The sequence below is a fragment of the Stegostoma tigrinum genome, chromosome 26 (assembly GCF_030684315.1).
Source record: "Stegostoma tigrinum isolate sSteTig4 chromosome 26, sSteTig4.hap1, whole genome shotgun sequence".
NCBI classification, from domain to species: Eukaryota; Metazoa; Chordata; class Chondrichthyes; order Orectolobiformes; family Stegostomatidae; genus Stegostoma; species Stegostoma tigrinum.
Genome location: NC_081379.1, coordinates 40,534,549 through 40,554,550, shown reverse-complemented (window position 1 = coordinate 40,554,550; position 20,002 = coordinate 40,534,549). Strand labels below are relative to the sequence as shown.

Here is a 20,002-nt window from a genome sequence, read left to right as displayed (position 1 = left end):
AGATTAATACACCCCCAGTTTGAGTATCATCTCAGAACTAAACACCCAGCCCGGCCCGAGAGCGTGAAGTCTCGTTGCTCCGGGGAGCTTATTTATGTTGGGACCTTTCGGCTGCTCCTGATTGGTGGACTGATGAAGCGGTGCCTCAGTCAAGACGGTCCGGGCGGCGGGGAGTTTCCGGGCTGTAGCTGGTGAGTGATCTCCGGCGGCGGGGGTTGGGGTGGCGGTCTACCGTGCCGTGTCTCCCGGGAGTGAGGGAGATGCGAGGCCGGGCCTTCCCCCTCCCTCAGCCCCCGGGGCGGGCTTGGTTTGTCGCGGAGCCCGAGCCCGCTGCCTCCAGGAAGGGCCTTGGGGAGAGAGTTCTACAGCGTCCCGTCCCTCTGTGTTCCTGCCCCCGGCTTCTGGGGCCTCCTTCTCCGGTGATGAGGGCCACTCATCGAGACAGTGTTCAACCTCTCGGCCGAGGTTGGACACAACTTCATCCACAGGAAATGAGCTACAAATACTGAGATTTCTGACATACTGCCCCCCTCCCCCCAATGTCCCGTTCCCCACCCAAACATCCCCCTCCCCCCCAATGTCCCGTTCCCCACCCAAACATCCCCCTCCCCCCCCCAATGTCCCGTTCCCCACCCAAACATCCCCCTCCCCCCCCCCAATGTCCCGTTCCCCACCCAAACATCCAACCTCCCCCCCAATGTCCCCTCCCCCCCCCCAAACATCCCCCTCCCCCCCCATGTCCCGTTCCCCACCCAAACATCCCCCTCCCCCCCCCAATGTCCCGTTCCCCACCCAAACATCCCCCTCCCCCCCCAATGTCCCGTTCCCCACCCAAACATCCCCCTCCCCCCCAATGTCCCGTTCCCCACCCAAACATCCCCCTCCCCCCCAATGTCCCGTTCCCCACCCAAACATCCCCCTCCCCCCCAATGTCCCGTTCCCCACCCAAACATCCCCCTCCCCCCCAATGTCCCGTTCCCCACCCAAACATCCCCCTCCCCCCCAATGTCCCGTTCCCCACCCAAACATCCCCCTCCCCCCCAATGTCCCGTTCCCCACCCAAACATCCCCCTCCCCCCCAATGTCCCGTTCCCCACCCAAACATGCCCCTCCCCCCCAATGTCCCGTTCCCCACCCAAACATCCCCCTCCCCCCCAATGTCCCGTTCCCCACCCAAACATCCCCCTCCCCCCCAATGTCCCGTTCCCCACCCAAACATCCCCCTCCCCCCCAATGTCCCGTTCCCCACCCAAACATTTCCGTTCCCCACCCAAACATCCCCCCTCCCCCCCAATGTTCCGTTCCCCACCCAAACATACCCCTCCCCACAATGTCCTGTTCCCCGCCCAAATATTTCCATTCCCCACCCAAACATCCCCCTCCCCCCCCCCCAATGTCCCGTTCCCCACCCAAACATCCCCCTCCCCCCCAATGTCTTGTTCCCCACCCAATGTCCCCCTCCCCACCCAAACATCCCCCTCCCCCCCAATGTCCCGTTCCCCACCCAAACATCCCCCTCCCCCCAATGTTCCGTTCCCTGCCCAAACATCCCCCTCCCCACAATGTCCCGTTCTCCACCCAAACGTCCCAATTTCCTACTTCCCCACCTCCACCCAACTGCATATATCACCCTGGCCCCCATCCAACCACCATCTAGTTGCCATTTTCTCCCCCCCCCCCCCCCCCCGCCACCCCGTCCTCACTTTCTTTCCATTTCCAACATTATAGAATAGTAGATTCTCTATGGTGTGGAAGCCGGCTATTGGAACCTTCAGGTCCACACTGACCCTGTGAAGAGCATTCCACCTGGACCCAAGGATGGGGTGTACCCTTTCCCTGTAACCCTGCATTTCCCATGGCTGATGCACCAAGCTTCCATATCCTAGGACACGATGGACAATTTTACTTGGCCAACCTACCAAAGCTGCACATAGAGTCATAGAGATGTACAGCACAGAAACAGACCCTTCGGTTCAACTCCCTGTGCCAACCCAGACATCCTAAGTTAATCTAGTCCCATTTGCCAGCATTTGTGTCATATCCCTGTAAACCCTTCCTATTCAGATACCCATCCATGTGCCTTTTAATTGTTGTAATTGTACCAGCCTCCACCTCTTCCTCTGGCAGCTGATTCCATACATGCACCATCCTCTGTATAAGAAAGCTGCCATTAGGCCCCTTTTATATCTTTCCCTTTTAACCTTAAACCTATGCACTCTATTTTCAGACTCCCCTACTCTGGGGAAAAGACCTTGACTATTCACCCTAACCATGCCTGTTGTGATTTTATAAACCTCTGTAAGGTAACCCTTCAACCTGCAATGCTCCAGGGAAAATAGCCACAGCCTATTCAGCCTCCTCCTATAGCTCAAACCCTGCAATCCTGACAACATCCTTCTTGGTACCATGGGTGGAAACTGCAGCACCCGGGGGGAAGCCATGCTGGTGTGGGGTGAATGTGTAAACTCCGTCCAGATAGCCCCCAAGAATTATGTTCAGTGACTAATATAAGCCATATGTCTGGATTTTCACAAACTGATCTTTTTTTTCTGTTTGCTTCAGTTAGAAACTTGATACACTGAAGAAAGAAACAAAGAAAGAAAGATGGGTAACACAAGCAGTGAGCGTGCGGCGATGGACCGCCAAGGCGTTCACAAAGCCCCTCGGAGGGACAGTACTGGCAGCTCTATTCATACCAAAGAGCATGACCGGCCGAAGATTCTGATGGATAGCCCAGAGGATGCTGACATCTTTCATGCCGAGGATATCAAAGTAATGGTATCTCTACACAGGATTGTGGTGTTTTTTCCATTTCTGGCGCTGCTGTTTAAGCCAGTATGGCTTCAACCTGCTGTGTTTAATCTGACCTAGAAGTCACCATTCGTTTATAAGTCCAGATAGTGAGTGTTGGCAGGGTAAACTCAATCTTATGGAGGGGTGTGGACATTATCTGTAGGGTCTTGTAAGAGAGACAGAGAGTATTGGTTGGTAACAACAGAATCCTTGTCTGATTTATGCCTCACTTATAGCTGGATGCTAAATCTGACTTGCATTATGACTGCTACTCTGCGTTGTCACTTTAGGGGACTTTAATTCTTGTCCTTTCTTTAATGAAAGTTTGTGATTGATCTGTGAGTTAGATTTTTCTATACATTTACCTGAAAGGGTGTGATGAATGACGGCAAGTTTTTCTTTTAACAATAATTTTTTTTTCTAATCTTAGCTCAACAGTCTAAGCAAAACTGATTGGAGATAGTAATGTTTAAAGGATTCAGTGACTGGATTACTTTTCACTGTTGTCTTCCGTTTTCAAGGCCCCGTTGGAGAAGGAGTACTTGGCCTGGCAGCATGACTTAGAAGTTTCTGACAAAATTTCCAAACAGGCTCGCCCAACAGTCTTTCGGTGGAAAGGAGGTGGGAAAGAAGTCTTTATCTCTGGATCCTTTAATGGCTGGACCAACAAAATCCCACTTACCAGAAGGTAGGTGCTTTTATAATTTTCTCGATTCCTGATTACCAGCTTGACACAAGTTTGAGCTGCCACCTGCAGTGACTACAGCTGATAGTTTTGGCTTAGTGCTGGTTATGTACACTTGGTGCCTAGGGTCTCAGGTTCAGGATTGTAATGGGGATCTTAAGAATGCTGCTGAAAATGGGCACACGCTTAGGTAAGGTTAGTGCACGTAGAGAAGACAAGTTATAGTAGGCCTTTCCTCCCCCACTCCCCTGCCAGGGGCAGAAATGGTCACTGCATAATCTTGTGAAAATGCCTTCTCACTGAAGGTACCTTTCACTATGTTGTGTGGCACTGTCACTATGATAATTAACAGGATGGATTAATAACAGATCTGGAAGCTCATATTTGGACATCCACAGGTGTTATGGAGCATCAGCAGCTGCAGAATTGTAGTTGACAAAACAGCCTAGGTCATCCCTCATTCTTATCTGTTAGCTTCAAACCAGGGTAACCCAAGTTGTGGCCATCTGAGGACTATAGGGGAGCATGCTGAAAGCAAGCACCAGGCATACCTAAAAGTGATGTGCCAGCATGGTGAACCTGGGATAACTCACGTGCTAAACAGTAAAAGCAGGTTGGTTAGCTCAATCTATAACAAACCTCCTGCCCAGTGGATGTGATCAAACTCTGCAGCCATGCCACATTCAGTCAGGAATGTCAGTGGACAAATGACCAACTGTCAGGATGTTCCACAAACATCTCAGATAAGGTGAATGACCAGGGTCATTTCCCCAGGGTGCGGGAGTTCAAAACTAGGGGGCATATTTTTAAGGCATGAGGAGAAAGGTTTTAAGAGGACATGAGGGGCAATGGTTTTTACGCAGTGAGAGGTTCGTGCGTGTGGAATGAACTGCCAGAGAAAGTGGTGGATGCAGATATAGTTAACAACATTTGAAAGATATCTGGATAAGTACATGAATAGGAATGGTCTGAGGGATAGGACCGAACGTAGCTGAGTGGGGCTAGTTTAGTTTAGGCAACTTGGTTGACGTGGACAAGTTGGACTGAAGCATCAGTTTCTATACTGTATGACTTGCTGATGGGGTAGCCTAGCTCTCCAATGAATAAACAAAATTAGGCTGAATCTTTCATCCAGCAGAGCCAAATAGATGATCCAGCTAAACCTCCTTCTGGGGCTCCCATTATTGCAGATCTTTATGATTTTAAGAAATAGCTAAGTGCACTGGATACAGCAACATCCTGCCTGTATTGTGAAGGAACTAACTGTGCCCAGGCCAAGCTTTTCCAGTGCAGCTACAACTGGTATCTATGCAACAATGTGGAAAATTGCCCAGGCGTCTACAAAATACCACCCCATCATTTTACTAATGAAAGTAAGGTAAGGTCTTGTCAACAATGCTATCAAACTACACTTGGTTAATCGTACAGACTTCTAAACAGCCACTGTGTTTCCTATACTGTCTTCTGCCTACTTCACTGCATACTGGTGCTGAACAAAGAGATATTTTAATTTCATGTTTACTATCTTTTTGTTTTTTTTCTTCCCCATAGTCACAATAACTTTGTGGCGATTCTGGACCTACCAGAGGGTGAGCATCAGTATAAGTTCTATGTGGATGGCCAGTGGACCCATGATACATCAGAGGTATGCTGACTGTGGGCAATTTGAGATGGTCTGATAGAATTGGAGGTGGTACTGTCTTATTCAATCGCACAATAGGGGCTGAGTTTAGCACATGGAGAAGTGGCCTGATTTTGTCTTGAAAAGATTACGGCAAGAATACTAAGACTATCTAGTGACATAGAAGGCTGGACCAGATGAACAGAAAACCAGTGCAATGTCAAGTCTTTTTGACCTGTGTCCTTACAGATAGCCCACAGAACTACTTCCAGAAGGAGGAACTCACTACCTTTGCAGTTAGCATCTTTGTGGAGAGAAGATAGCCTTGGAAAATAGCCTGCATGCATAATGTTCTGGACTGGGTAGGTCGCCAGTGAATGTTGGTGACCTTGGGGCTGGGCTATAGTGTGTTTTTTTTTAACATGTGGCAGTGATGGTGTCAAACATCTGGGTTGCTTGGGCCTCCAACATTGCCTGTGGTTGTGATTCCTGAGTGTTGCCTGTTATGTCTTGTCTGCAGCCCACCACCACAAGCCAGCTTGGTACTATCAATAACGTTATCCGGGTGGCCCGAACTGATTTTGAAGTGTTTGATGCGCTGATGGTGGATTCACAGAAAAGTTCAGATGTGTCAGGTGGGTCCCAAGTAGAATGGAGAGAATGAGATTTTGTCACTGTGTTGGTGTCACCTGTTTGGAAGGGACATCCAATTAATCCCTCTTCCCTGTTTTTCCTTCCCCCAAGGCCATGTACGTCTGTTCCCATCAACTTAGCCAGTTCTCTTTTGAAGGATGCCATTGAACCAGCTTCAGTCACCCTCTCCGGCATTGCGTTCGACTGTATAAAATAATTTCAAGTTGCTGCCGGTTCTTTTGGTTAAATTTGTATCCCTCTGTTGCCAATCCTTCTGCCACTCAAAATAGTTTCTCCTTATTTATTGTACCAGAGCCATGCATGATTTGAACAGCCCTATCCAATCTCCTCTTAACCTTCTTTCCTACTGGGAATAACTCCAGTATCTCCAATCTCTCCAATTAACTGAAGTCTCCCGTCTTTCCAATAATTCTCTTCTGTGTCCTGTCAAGGTCTGAACATCTTCATAAAGTGCGGTGCCCAGAATTGAACACACAACCTGGGTATTTGAGACCTAATCAGTGCTTTACTAAGATTTAATATGATTTACTTGCTTTTGTACTCAATGCTTCTGTTACTGAAGCCAAGGAACCCATATGCTGTTTTTAACAGCTTTCTTAACTTGTGCATCAGGCAAAGGTTTTGTGTATATACACCTCCAGGTCTCTTCATGTACGCATTTTAAAATTGTACCATTTTCTTCATATTGCCTCTCCTCAATCTTCCTGTCAAACAATTAACTTCACACTTTCAATCCAAAATTAGGATCTTAATCTAAACAAATGAAACAAAGAACCTATGAGGGGCAAAGTGGCTGTGATGGACTGGGAGAATACTGGGAAATAGGTGCGATCGTTGACAGGCAATGTCTACTAATTCAAACTATTACGTGATTTATTAGTGTGTAAATACATACTGATGGACTTATTATATAAATAAATAAATGCATTCCTTTAAAGCACAAAAATCTAAAAGGAAAGGAAGTTGAAGGTTGTATCAAATCAAAGGAGAAGACCTATAAAGTTGCCAAAGAAAGCAGTAAACCTGAGGATGAGGAGCATTTTGGTCTTGTTAATTATTCAGAATTTGAAGAAACTGATAGGGAGAACAGATGTATGAATGTAAGTTAGCAAGAAAAATAAAAACAGACTGTGAAACCTTCTATAGGAATGTGAAAAGGAAGAGTTGCAAGAAAAAAATGTGGATCCATTTCAGCAGGGAAATGGCAGAGAAACTAAATCAGTTTATTGTACCTACTTCACAGGAAGATGCAAGAAATCCCTATAAATGTTCGAGATCAGGGAGCAGGGGGTGCTTTACCGCAGACCTCTAAAAGTGGCTGGATAGGTTAATAGAGTGGTTAAGAGAGGGCACTTGCCTTGATCAGTCATGGCATAGATTATTTGAGCTGGAAGGTTATGTTGGAGCTGTGCAGAACTTCTCGACCGTTGCTGAAATACTGTGCGCAGTTCTGGTCACTGAACTACAGGATGGATTTTTTTTTTAATGTTCTGATGGGATATGGGGGTTGCTGGTTGGCAAGCGTTTACTACCCGTTCCTAATTGCCCTTTAGAAGTCAGTGGTGAGCTACCTTGTCGAACTGCTGCGGTCCATGTGCTGTATATAACTCTCAATCCCATTAGGGAAGGAATTTCAGGATTTTGACCCATGACAGTGAAGGAGTGGCGAAGTATGTCCAAGCCAGGATGGTGAGTGACGTGGAGGGGAATTTGCAGGTGGCGATGTTGCCATGTATCTGCTGCCTTTGTCCTTCTAGTCGGTAGTGGTTGTGGGTTTTGATGGTGCTTTCTCTTCATCAGTGGTGAATTTGTACAGTGCATCTTGCTAACACTACACACTGCTGCTACTTTGCGTCGGTGGCGGAGGAGTGGATGCGTGAATGGATAGTGCCAATTGGTGCCAGCTGTTTTGTCCTGGATGGTGTCAAGCTTCATGAGTGTTATTGGAGCTGCACCCATCTAGATAAGTGGACAATATTCCATCACACTCCTTGTTTGTACCGTGGAGATGATGGACAGGCTTTGCAGGGTCAGGAGGTGAGTTACTCGCCACATATTCCTAGCCTGTAACCTGCCGCTGGAGCCACTGTGTTTAAGTGGTGAGTCCAACTGAGCTTTCGGTCAGTTGATAGTGGGTAATTGTCTCTTTTCAGAAATGGTCAGTGCCTGCTATTTGTGTGACACAGACGTCACTTGCTATTTGTCATCCAAAGCCTGGATATTGTCCAGATCTTGCTAGCCTTGCTTTCTTATCTGAGGACTCATGAATGCTGCTAAACATTGTGCAATCATTAGTGAACATCCCCACGTCTGACCTTATGATGGAGGGAAGGTCATTGATGAAGCAATTGAAGACATTTGAGTCTAGGACGCTATCCTGAGGAACTCCTGCAGAGATGTCTTGGAGCTGAGATAATGGGAACTGCAGATGCTGGAGAATCTGAGATAACAAAGTATGGAGCTGAATGAACACAGCAAGCCAAGCAGCATCTTAGAGCACGAAAGCTGACGCTTTTGGCCTAGACCCTTCATCAGAAAAGGGGGAAGGGGAGAGGGTTCTGAAATAAATAGGGAGAGAGGGTGAGGCAGATTGAAGATGGATAGAGGAGAAGGTAGGTGGAGAGGAGACAAATAAGTTAAAGAGGTGGGGATGGAGCCAGTAGAGGTGAGTGTAGGTGGGGAGGTAGGAGGAGATAGGTCAGTCTGGGGAGGACGGACAGGTCAAGGGGGCGGGATGAGGCTAGTAGGTGGGAAATGGGGTGCGGCTTGAGAGAGGAGGGGATAGGTGGGAGGAAGAACAGTTTAGGGAGGCGGAGACGAGCTGGGCTGGTTTTGGGATGCAGTGGGGGGAGGGGAGATTTTGAAGCTTGTGAAATCTACATTGATACCATTGGGCTGCAGGGTTCCCAAGCGGAATATGAGTTGCTGTTCCTGCAACCTTCGACTGGCATCATTATGGCACTTCAGGAGGCCCAGGATGGACATGTCATCTAAGGAATGGGAGGGGGAGTTGAAATGGTTGGCGACTGGGAGGTGCAGTTGCTTATTGCGAAGGTTTTCTGCAAAGCGTTCCCCAAGCCATCCCAGGCCCCAAGGTGCTACACCTGCTCCCATAACTCCTCTCTCACCCCCATCCCAGGCCCCAAGAAGACTTTCCACATCAAGCAGATGTTCACCTGCACATCTGCCAATGTGATGTACTGCATCCGCTACCCGTTCCTCTACATTGGGGAAACCAAGTGGAGGCTTGGCAATAGTGTGGGCAAATGTGGTTAAGGTAGGATAAATGGAGAAACAGATTATTTCTTAAAAGATGAGAGATTGGGAAATGTCACTATCCAAAGGGACTTGGATGACCTCATTTATAAATCACAAAAAGCCACCATGCAGGTACAGCGAGCAATTAGTTTGTTGCCCTTTAGCACAAGTGGATTTATGTACAGCAGTAAAACTGTCTTACTTCAATTGTACTGAACCTTGGTGAGACTGGACCTAGTATGTTGTGCGTCATTTCAGTCCCTTAACCCACGAAAGAGAAAAGAGAGATGATAGCGCAGGTTTACTAGAATAATTCCTGGGACAGTGGGCATGTCCTGTGAGGGGTCTAGGAACTGGGCCTGATCTTTGAGATGTTCCCCCATAGGAGGTTTAGAACCAGAGGGGACAGTTTTACAGTGAAGGACCCCATCAGATGAGGAGGAATATCTACATTTGGTAAGTATTGAATCTTTGGAATTTTCTTTCCTGGAGGACTCTGAAAGCTTAATCATTGAGTATACTTCAGATACTAGCGACATCAAGGGTTACACAGTGCCAGAAATTAGCATTGAGACAATGATCAAATATAATCTAAAATGGCAGGGCAGGTTCAAAGGTCTGAATGGCACACTCCTGTTCCTATGTTCTCTCCACTTACATTTCATCACAACACCTCTGCCCAATTCACAAACCTGTTTATGTCTTCCTGAAATTCTGTTCCTACCGTCCATGTTGTTAACTATTCTTGGCGGAGTATTCATCTACAAATTTGAAATTATTGTCCAAAAGCACAAGTCATAAAGAATAGTGGCCTAATAGCAAGCCCTGGGTTAGCCCCATTCCAATCTGTAAAACACCTTTCACCACCCCACTCTATTAACTTCAATTACGCTAACAGGCCTGTTTGTACTTTGTCAAACACTCTTTTGAAAGTCTGTACGTATATCAATTGCATTATCCTCTGGCTCTGTTACTTCACCAAAATCTCCCAATCTAATTAGTGAAACAAGAGTTACTTCTAATAAATCAGTGCTAGCATTCATTAAAAACCAAAAGTGCTGGAAAAGGTCTGGTAGCATCTGTGGGGATAAAACAAAAGTTAATGTTTTGAGTCAAACAAGACTCATCTTTGCAATAGATTTCTGAAAGTTTATGATCGCCCCCATTCACTGTTGTATGCTTTTACCTTAATGCCAGCTTTCATATATTGACCCATTGCATTTCCAGCGCAATGAATTTTGTTTATGATGATGGTCTCTGAAAATTTACCCGTCACAGATGGTTGAGCCTACAGCTGCTGGGCTTATCCCTCCTTTTTTTTTAAAGGCAGTTGCAGTCCCACAGTCCTCTTGGATTGGCTCAATATCTGAGGAGAATTGGAAGATTGTGGCCAGACTGCATTTCCTTACGAACCCAGAATGTATCCACTGTAGACTGTCACGGTCTAACAATATCTTTAAGTGCCAAACTTCTTAGAAAATCTACTTATATCCTATCCAGCATTGATTACCACCTCCTTTCCTGTTACATTGACAGCATCATCTGTTCTAATGAAGACAGCAGCAAGTTACAGATTTGACTTCAGCCATGCCCCTGACTCAGCAAGAAAACCTTTGGTCCTGAATCAATCCCATCCTTCCTTTAACTATCATTTTACTATCTATCTGGTCACAGAATACTTCTGAATTCCCTTTTATGTTACTTGCCTATCTGTTCTCATGTTCAATCTTTGCCCTTCTTGTTCCCTTTTGGATACTCTGTCCTTTCTATTTTCAGCTTGGTTTTCTATTGCATGCTAAACTTTACAAATGTCATCAGCTGACTTTTTCTGTTTCATGTTTGACTTCCTGTATCTTTAATCATCCAGAGAGCTATAAGTTTCAATGCCCTTACCTCCTGATCTTCACCACCACCAACAACTGTTCATTCATTTCTGGGATGAGAGTCTCATTGACGAGGTCACCATTTGTTACTTGTCTCTAATTGCTATTGAAGGTAATGTTGAGCTGCTTTCTTGAACTACAGCTGTGGGTAGACCCAAGGTGCTGTTAAGTAGGGAGTTCCAGAACTATAGTGGCCGTAAAAGAGCCATAGTTCCGAGTCAGGATATTCTATGATCTGGAGCACTATTTGCTGCCTTTGTTTTTCTATTTCTTTGAGACTGTATATTTGGAAGATGCTGTCAAAGGAGCCTTGGTGAGTTGCTGCAGTACATTTACTACTCTGTAGCCAGCATTTCCTCTTTTGTTTTGAAGGCATCCTTTGCAACTACAATTTTTTCCACCAATTTTGATTTCAATCCACCCGCCCCAGATCTCTTTCCAACCTGCTGAAGTTAACCTTCCTTCTGTTAGTATTTTTGTGACTGGTTGTACCCTGCCCCTTTTCCATAACTCTTTGAAACCTGATATTATGAATACTGTTTCGCAAATTCTTTCCTCCCTGAAACGTGCATCATTTGTCCCGCCTCACTTCCCCCACCTCATTTCCCAACTCTGCTTTTTCTTCCAAGTTGAACTGGCAACACACTGATCAATAAAGTTCTGTTGTATACATTTCAAGAATTAGTTTCTTTCCCCGTCCACCTATCTTGTGCTTTACACAATTACAATCCTAGCTATTTGCAGATGTTTGAAGTTCTCCATTTTCATTACTCTGTGGTGTTCTTTCTGTAAGTTACCTGGAAATTTGCTTTTTTCCCTAATTTAACAGCACAGCTACAGTTGAGGAATTATCATTTAATAAATACCAGTATCACCTTTTTTCCTTCAGACTTTCCTAAATATCTTCTACATCAGAAAAATTAAGTTGCCAATCCACTGCCACTTTGAGTGCGTTCACTGTAATTCCAATTATATCAATTTGTGCCGACAGTCAGCTTTATTTGCAGCGTTTGGCAGATGCACTTACTCGGACTCCAAAATTATCTCGTACTGTTTTGCATTTTCGCCTGCCTGATCTCCTTTTTATGAGCTATTCTTTATTCCAGGGCATTTTGACTCCCCAAGACCCTGTACGGTCTGTCTTTTCTCTTTGTTTTCCTCATCTGTCTCAATGCTGGTTAAAGTAAGTCAGATGATTTTCCTCAGATCTGTCAAGCTCTCCCCCTGGCCCATACCATCAGGATCCGTATGTGTACAAACCTGAGGAGAGGATTAAAACGCCACCCATTCTGCCGCCACATCTTCTTCAAGTAATTCTGAACAAGGACACGGGCATTTCAGTGAGTACACACCACTGTCATTTTGTTTTTCTGCGTTGATTTTGATGTTTGATTTCATCTGACAGGGATGATCATTTATCGCAAATTTATTTTGTTGTGTTTTAGTTCAATACTGTTGGCTTTAATAAGCGTAATCTGATGGTTTGATTTTGTATCAGATATCTTTATTAATAGACTTTAATGTCGAGAAACAGGATCCGTGAGTGGGCTGTTAGTGCTTTGTATATGTGTGGTTAATGCACAAGCCAAAGACTATGTGTCTGATGTTTTGTCTATGAGCCAGAAGCTACAAACTGGTGCTTCAGTTTTAAGTCCAGAGATAAAATGAGTTATAAATTCACTTGCTGCTCCTGAAATCTTAACTCCCAGGCCTCAATTCAGTGGGAAAGATGAAAGATTGAGCAATAGTCCTCAGGCATGAGGTGTTGGGAAGGAATGGGGGATTAGTTTCAGATCTGTGGAAGCCTAAGCTCAAAGTACCTTACAGCCAGTGAATCATTTTGAGGTGTAATTACTAATATGGGAAGGTGTCTTCATTGTCTGCTCAGGAAAGCAGGTTAGGATTAATGACTTAGAATCTTGGGTGATCTTAACTGCCCACATCCTGGCAATTGGATTATTAAACTCTTCACATTTTCTGGTAGAGTATCTCTAGTCCTGTACATTGTTCTGTATTCAAGTCAAGAATTATCTATACATGCACAAGGGAATGAGATGTGTGTGTGTACTGGATACAGAATGTAGAAACTGCATCAGACGGTTTTTCACCTGACTATTCATGCCCACTCTAGGCAAGATTCCCCAATTTGTTACAGTTCCAGACCATTCCAGAAACATTTGCAAATCATTAAGCTGCCGGGTGAGGAGGGACAAATGGGCTCCTCTACGCTATTCACCCATCCCCTCTGTTAGTCACATCAAGGTTACTTCTAAAAAGGTTCCCACCCATTGTGAATGCCTTTCTCCCAGACCTGAATACACTTGTGTTTTCAAAAGAGTGAATTTAGCCAGGGTTTTTTGAGTTAACACACACAATGAGTTTGTTAGGAACAAATGCAAGAAGCAGTAGCGGTGCAACACACATATATGATTAGAAATTGGAAGTGAATTCAAAGATACAAAATTAAATATATTGATACATACAGATCAATGTCGTGGAGGTTACCGGTTGCATTATCTTGTTATTTGAACAGTTAGGTTCAAGATTCTTAGTTTTGGAGATTGGTTGTGATTCTTTTGTTCTGATTCCCTTTTGACCATGACTGAATTTCACTATCAGAGTGAGAGGAAGTCCCTTTGTTGATCTTGCTTCCTTTTGCCTGGCTTGCTAGCTAACTGGCTGCTAGTACTCAGAGTGGCAGTGTACCTTTGACCTGCATCACAGGGGCTCTTTGACCGTAAGCTTCAGGCTCAGGCTAGCGTGCATCTGAGAACCACAGTTCCACTAGTCCATGCACAGGAGTTTCAGTCCCACTAGCTCACTCCAGTAGAACTGAAACTGATCTTTTAACCCCTGTCTCTGTGTATTCTTAAACAAGAAGAACACCTGATTTAATTTGTAGTTTGGGACATAATTTAAGGAGTGACTTGCTGTTGAGAATGGACCATCAGATCCTCAGTATCTTTGTAGTCACAAAAGGTCACGGTCCAGTCTGTTTAGAACTTGCCTGTTCCACCCTTTGAAATACTGTTGTTAAAAGTTCCCTTAACTTTTGGTGTGAAATTCTGTGGGTCTGTCTATCTCCAACCAGCTATATAATTTACATTCACAGTCATTTTTGGCTGGATCAGTGTTTTATTTGAAAGATACATTTGGAATTACAACTCGGTGTCCATAATATTTCAGGATTCTAACCAATGATCATGACACCACTGAGTGAGTCTGATCCTGTTTGTGTGTGCTGAGCACTGTGTGTGTCCGTTATGGCTGTCTATCGCAGAATGATTTCTAACCAAGTTGCTATGTACTAAATACAATCTCTGTTCCCAAGTACGGAGTTTCAAACTCTCCAGGGCCCTTTATTAAGCTTTATAGCCATTTGGCCCATCAGACATGGCCAGATCAGAGCTCCAATTGCAATTGTTTGGTTTGACCAATCAGCCCTGGAAAGATGTTACCCCTCTAACCTTGCCTGTTGTGAACCAACTTCTCCTGTTTCCTGAATGAAGCTGTCGGAAATTGAAAGATATAGCCTTGCATGGCATTGAATTTTTTTTCTCTCTCTCTCTCTCAAGCAAGCAAGCCCAGGTTATAGAGGTTACCAGCCTCGAATCTAGTGCATATTTTATACATAGCATTAGTGACACATTCTCTGTGCTTGACAAAGTGCCTTCTAACAGTAGTTTAGCTACTATACATCACCAGTATCTCCAGGGAGTTTAGGATTAGAAGTCAAAGTGTTGTAGTAGAGACCTGGTGTTCAGCCTGTTCCCTTTGCTTTTACAGTGTGACCCTGCATTGCTGCCAGAACCAAACCATGTCATGTTGAACCATCTGTACGCTTTGTCCATTAAGGTCAGTATTGCACCATCTATTTGTCTCTTAACTCTTCATCACTTTAACTTAACACCCATTTCTCCCATAGCTCCATTCCCAGTTCCCCTTCATTCATTTCCTATTCCTCCCTCCATTCTATAAGCTACCCTCCCTCCACAGTGTTGGTGTAAACACAGTTTAGGATGTGCGGTGTTTGGCTATGATCTCACCAGTGTGAACATAATACTTCAGAGTGTCTATTCTCAAATACAAATCTCAGTCAGGTCCAAATAAAAAACAATCATGTTTTACTCCCATTTATTTTACAATTCAATCATGCACACAAAATGAAAAATCAGACTCGTTGGACAAAATATCTAAAGCGTGATGCCCCAGTTATATCTTTCTAGTCTATTGAAATTTGCCTGTTATTCACTGCAACATTCCAGTGAAGTCTGAGGAATAAGCTCAACTAATTAAATTTCACTGATTGCAATATGGAACTCACTCACTGTCCACCCTTTCTTTTCTATTAAATGGCCCAAAGTGTATTCTTCTAACAGGATTGATGGAAAACGAGTAGGAGACTGTCCTCTTCATTCAGTCCCATTCTCACCACACCTCTTTCATTCTGTGTCCTGTCATTCAGTTTGTGCACCCATCCAATTCTGCACACCCCTCCCCCTTGCGCATGTCTTACACTTTTCCCACAACACCTCTGCATCCCATTGCCCGTGTTTCATGCTCACTGAGACTGCACCCCATATGTACACCTCGGAATTTGTTTTAGAGTTGCAGTCGCTGAACGAAGCCTAACACTGAGCCCTTTACATCTGTCCAAGAAGGGAAACAGTTTAAAATTCTCATCCAAGCTGGTAAACCGTCCAGTGGGAAAGGTGATGTAACCTAATATCATAGTGCCCAAATCTCTCATGATTTTGTCCAGTTTGATTTCTGTGCTTAAAGTATTTGTAATTGTTTGCAGGATGGTGTTATGGTGCTGAGTGCCACCCATCGCTACAAGAAGAAGTATGTCACAACTCTGCTCTACAAGCCCATATGACCTGTCACACCATTATTACTCTGTCTTCCAATCAGGAAGCTCCATTTCCTTCAGCAATCACTCACCAGTTCTTGTCCCAGATGTGCTCGTGAGGACCGAATGGAATTGTAATTTCCAGAACCTCCTTCAGCAATCGATAACTTGCTTTCCTTCCTGCTTCCTGTTTGTTAAAGGGAAATCTATAATCTGAACCCAGACAGAGTATCTCTCCTGATGGTTCCTCAGACTGAAGCGACTCTAAAAAGCTAGACCCTAATCATGAATCCATATCTCTTACTGCAGCATTTCTGACTTCCATTTCAGTTTCTGCACCCTCGGGTCAGAGTGCTTTGTGTCTTTTGAATCACAGACCTGGGATTCTGTGAATGAAGGAGTCACTGGAGTTACCATCCTACATCAATTTCACATCATCCTCAACATGTAAAAGTTCGTGGATGTGAGTCCTGCTAACAAGCTCTTGGTTAGATTGGGATACGCAATAAGAAGCATTCAGGTTAATGAAGGGAACAAAAGTGTGTGAATTTTAATGTACTGAAGAATGATTAGAAATTTGTGTTTCTGTACATTTAGGGGTCCACTCTCCATATTCCGCAGTGCTCACTGTACATACTCATGGTACATGGCAATGAGTGGATTTTCCTGCTGGGGTTATGGAATCTCCATTCTGTCCCTGCTAATGGCTGGTGATCAGAGGACTTAGTGATTTGGGTGTAGCCTTTGGTATAGTGACATACTGTACTTCACTAGGCACTCTCCAGTCATTCAATTATATTCATAAAAGTGCTTCTGTAATTCTCCCAGTCAGTGAAAGTAGCACCGGAGTTTCTTGAGCAATATAAAGTCTTTCATACATAGTGGAATTACATCTTTAATTCCATCTCCTCATTCCATAACTATCTTGGCTCAAGGGATCGTATTAAATGTAAGTCTCAATAACTGTTGTGACAGTGAATTCTGATCATGTGCCCTAGTTCCTTGGTTACTGGGAGACTTGGACTGCCTTCCAACCAATATGTTCAATTAAAAAACTGAGAGATATGGACTTCCCTTTGTGCAGAGAATTTGCCTGTACTAGTCCAGCAGTTCTAGCAAATAAAAGCAAAGCCCTGAAGTGAATTAGCAGCTCTGGAAATATTGGTGGAGAGAGAAGCAGAGTCGTAATTTTAATTTCAGTGACTCTTCTTCAGAATCCAGTTATCACGTACCCAGTTGCAGCTCTTCTCCATTTTTTACATCTAGATAATTAATCAATTAATAACTATCATTTCTTTCTAACCTTACTATAAACAAATGCTTCCTGCACACGCGCGCACACACGCACACACAGAGTTGGGAAACTGTATCCTCATTCCGTCCTTGCAGGTTTCAGAAGTGATCAGGAAACGAGCTCAATTAGTCTTCAGCGTTCAAGTTTGCCCCTCCCAGTCCTGTCCTTGCTGGGATCAGCTAACTCAACACAGATGTAGAATAAGACTTGACTGCTCTCAGCTTCAGCATTTGTATTGGACTAGGTGTTTAAGCCGTTGGGTCATTGGAAAGCATCCCAAAATAGAACCTGTTAAGCTCACTAGCATCCTCCCATTTATTCTCCATCCTCCCTTAGCGTCTGTAGGTATGAATCTGACCCAGCGTACATTTCTGACTAATTAGTGCCTGTGCAACAATAAGTTCAGGGCTGGAGGAGGGACATGACATTTTGTCAACCAGGTTGTTACTTTTACCAGGTGAGAGATTTGGAAGGACTCTCGGGCCGTGATTCTCTTGTTTGAATGGAGTGGACAATTGTGCCAGTTATGCTCTTCGCCTTTTAGCAGTTTCACTTTTCATGCCAATCAGGCTCTGTCTGTCACATAAATTCCTGAACTGTCAACCAAATTAAATTCATTCTATCTGTTGGACAATGTCACAAATCACTGAGATTAGCCTGTGTTTGTTGTACTCTTGTAACAGTGAACCTTACAGGAGGTGGTCTGTTACCATGGAATTCTTTGGTTTGCTTGTATCATTGAAGTTCATTTGACAATCAATAAATGTCACGATTTGAGACCTGAGCCTAGATAGTTTGTGACAAATGTTACATTATAAGAAGTTGCTTTGCTGTTGTATATTAATCTATTGTGCTGGCCCTCATCTCCATCGTGTCCTCTGTATGTATTTTACATTCGGGAGGTGGGTAATAAGGCTGGTGAACTTTGTGTTAACTAGCCATGTGGGAATATAGTGCTGGCAGTAATGAAGATCTGCCTCAAAATAGGGCAGGATTGGATAATAAATATTACAGGATGCAATGTGTTCTTGAAAGATCAAGCAGAAAATAATGTAAGAGGTTGGGATGGGCGGGGGGGGGTGGGGTGCAGTACTGATGAAAAAGAATGTGCCAGTGCTAGACAGGGAGATGACCTGAAGTGACCAAGGATAGAGAATTTGGTTAAACTAAATGATTAAAGATGCCATTACATCACTCTGTGGGTAAAGTAGAGGTGAATATATAGAGGAAATGTACTGTGAAATTAGAGAGGGATGAAAGCTGTGGAGCTGATAGGAGACTTTATCCTAGTCTGATTAATTGTGGTAGAGTGCCAGTGACATTCTTTGGGAACATGGATTCAAATTGTCCATGGCAGGTGGTAGAATATAAATTCATTCAGTGGATCTGGAATTAAAAATAAGGCTCAGTGACAGTGACCATGCAATCACTGCCAAGTGTTGGAAAAGCCCAGTCTGCTTCACTAATGCCCATTGGGAAGGTAATCTGTTGTCGTGATGTGTTCTGGCTTACGTGTGACTCCAGACCCACAGTAAAGTGCAGTTAACTGCCTTCTGAAATGGCAGTGAATAAACTACTCCATCCAAGACAATTTGAGACGGACAACAAATGCTGGCCTTGCCTGTGATGCCCACATCCTGTGAAAGGATAAAGGGGATTTAAAAAAAAGCATAATCCCAGGAGGAAGCAGGAAGAGAGATAGATGGGATATATAAGAACATAAGAAATCAAAGTGGATCATACTTTTCCTCAAGCCTATGCTACCATTAACAAGATGATGGCTGGGCTGATCTTGACCCCAACTCTACTCATGTCCCTTTTCCCCATAACCTTTGACTGCTCTGTGGATTAAAAATCTGTACATTGACCCAGATTCCACTAGTATTCTTGGGTAGGGAATGCCGAAGATTCATTTCCCCCGAGAAAAATCCTTCTCATTCCTGACTGACTTGGAGAATCTGAGATAACAAGGTGTAGAGCTGGATGAACAGAGCAGGCCAAGCAGCATCAGAGGAGCAGGAAGGCTGACGTTTCGGGCCTAGACCCTCCTTCAGAAATGGGGGAAGAGGAAAAGAGTTCTGAAATAAATAGGGAGAGAGGGGGAGGCGGATGGAAGATGGACAGGGGAAAAGATAGGTGGAGAGGAGACAGACAGGTCAAAGAGAACGGGATGGAGCCAGTAAAGGTGAGTGTAGATGGGGAGTTAGAGAGGGGATAGGTCAGTCCCAGAAAGATGGACAGGTCAAGGGGATGGGATGAGGCTAGTAGGTAGGAGATGGGGTGGGGCTTGAGGTGGGAGGAGGGGATAGGTGGGAGGAAGGACGGGTTAGGGAGGCGGGGATGAGCTGGGCTGGTTTTGGGATGCAGTGGGGGAAGGCGAGATTTTGAAGCTTATGAAATCCACATTGATACCATTGGGCTGCAGGGTTCCCAAGCGGAATATGAGTTGCTGTTCCTGCAACCTTCGGGTAGCATCGTTGTGGCACTGCAGGAGGCCCAGGATGGGCATGTCATCTGTGGAATGGGAGGGCGATTTGAAATGGATCGTGACTGGGAGGTGCAGTTATTTAGTGTGTACCCAAGCGTAGGTGTTGTGCAAAGCGGTCCCCAAGACTCCGCTTTATTTCCCTGATGGAAAGGAGGCCACAACGGGAACAGCGGATGCAGTAGCCCACATTGGCAGATGTGCGGGTGAACATCTGCTTGTTGTGGAAAGTCTTCTTGGGGCCTGGGATGGAGGTATAGGGGCAGACGTAGCATTTCCTGCTGTTGCAGAGAAAAGTGCTGGGTGTGGAGGGGAGTGTGGAGAGGACAAGGGACTCACAGAGAGGGTGGTCCGTCCAGAAACCAGATAAGGGTGGGGAGGGAAAAATGTCTTGGGTGGTGGAGTCGGATTGCAGATGGCAGAAGTGTCGGAGGATGATGCGTTGGATCCGGAGGTTGTTGGGGTGGTACGTGAGGA

At 44.9% G+C, this 20,002-nt stretch overlaps 1 protein-coding gene across 4 annotated transcripts; it reads left to right on the top strand.

Annotated features, from left to right (window-relative positions):
* The first annotated feature begins 82 nt into the window (after positions 1-82).
* LOC125464086 (5'-AMP-activated protein kinase subunit beta-1) lies at positions 83-17,824 on the top strand. 4 transcript variants are annotated; one of them, XM_048556122.2, is made up of 8 exons: positions 83-191; positions 2,563-2,778; positions 3,315-3,481; positions 5,030-5,123; positions 5,620-5,734; positions 12,101-12,234; positions 14,681-14,749; positions 15,696-17,824. In XM_048556122.2, exons 2-8 carry the CDS (start codon positions 2,605-2,607, stop codon positions 15,771-15,773), a joined length of 831 nt encoding a protein of 276 aa, XP_048412079.2. In that variant the 5' UTR covers positions 83-191; positions 2,563-2,604; the 3' UTR covers positions 15,774-17,824. The 4 variants fall into 4 exon arrangements, with proteins under 4 accessions (XP_048412079.2, XP_048412081.2, XP_059511106.1 ...); XM_048556124.2 differs by having other exon boundaries at positions 115-191; positions 2,567-2,778; XM_059655123.1 differs by lacking the exon at positions 83-191 and adding an exon at positions 222-465 and having other exon boundaries at positions 2,563-2,772.
* Positions 17,825-20,002: the final 2,178 nt, after the last annotated feature.

What these genes read in the sequence shown, in the direction of transcription:
- LOC125464086 (XM_048556122.2), top strand. Translation starts at nt 2,605, where the DNA reads ATGGGTAACACAAGCAGTGAGCGTGCGGCGATGGACCGCCAAGGCGTT. An exon ending in GAAAAGTTCAGATGTGTCAG is followed by an intron (nt 5,735 to 12,100) that starts GTGGGTCCCAAG and finishes GATTTTCCTCAG; the next exon opens with ATCTGTCAAGCTCTCCCCCT. An exon ending in TGTACGCTTTGTCCATTAAG is followed by an intron (nt 14,750 to 15,695) that starts GTCAGTATTGCA and finishes AATTGTTTGCAG; the next exon opens with GATGGTGTTATGGTGCTGAG.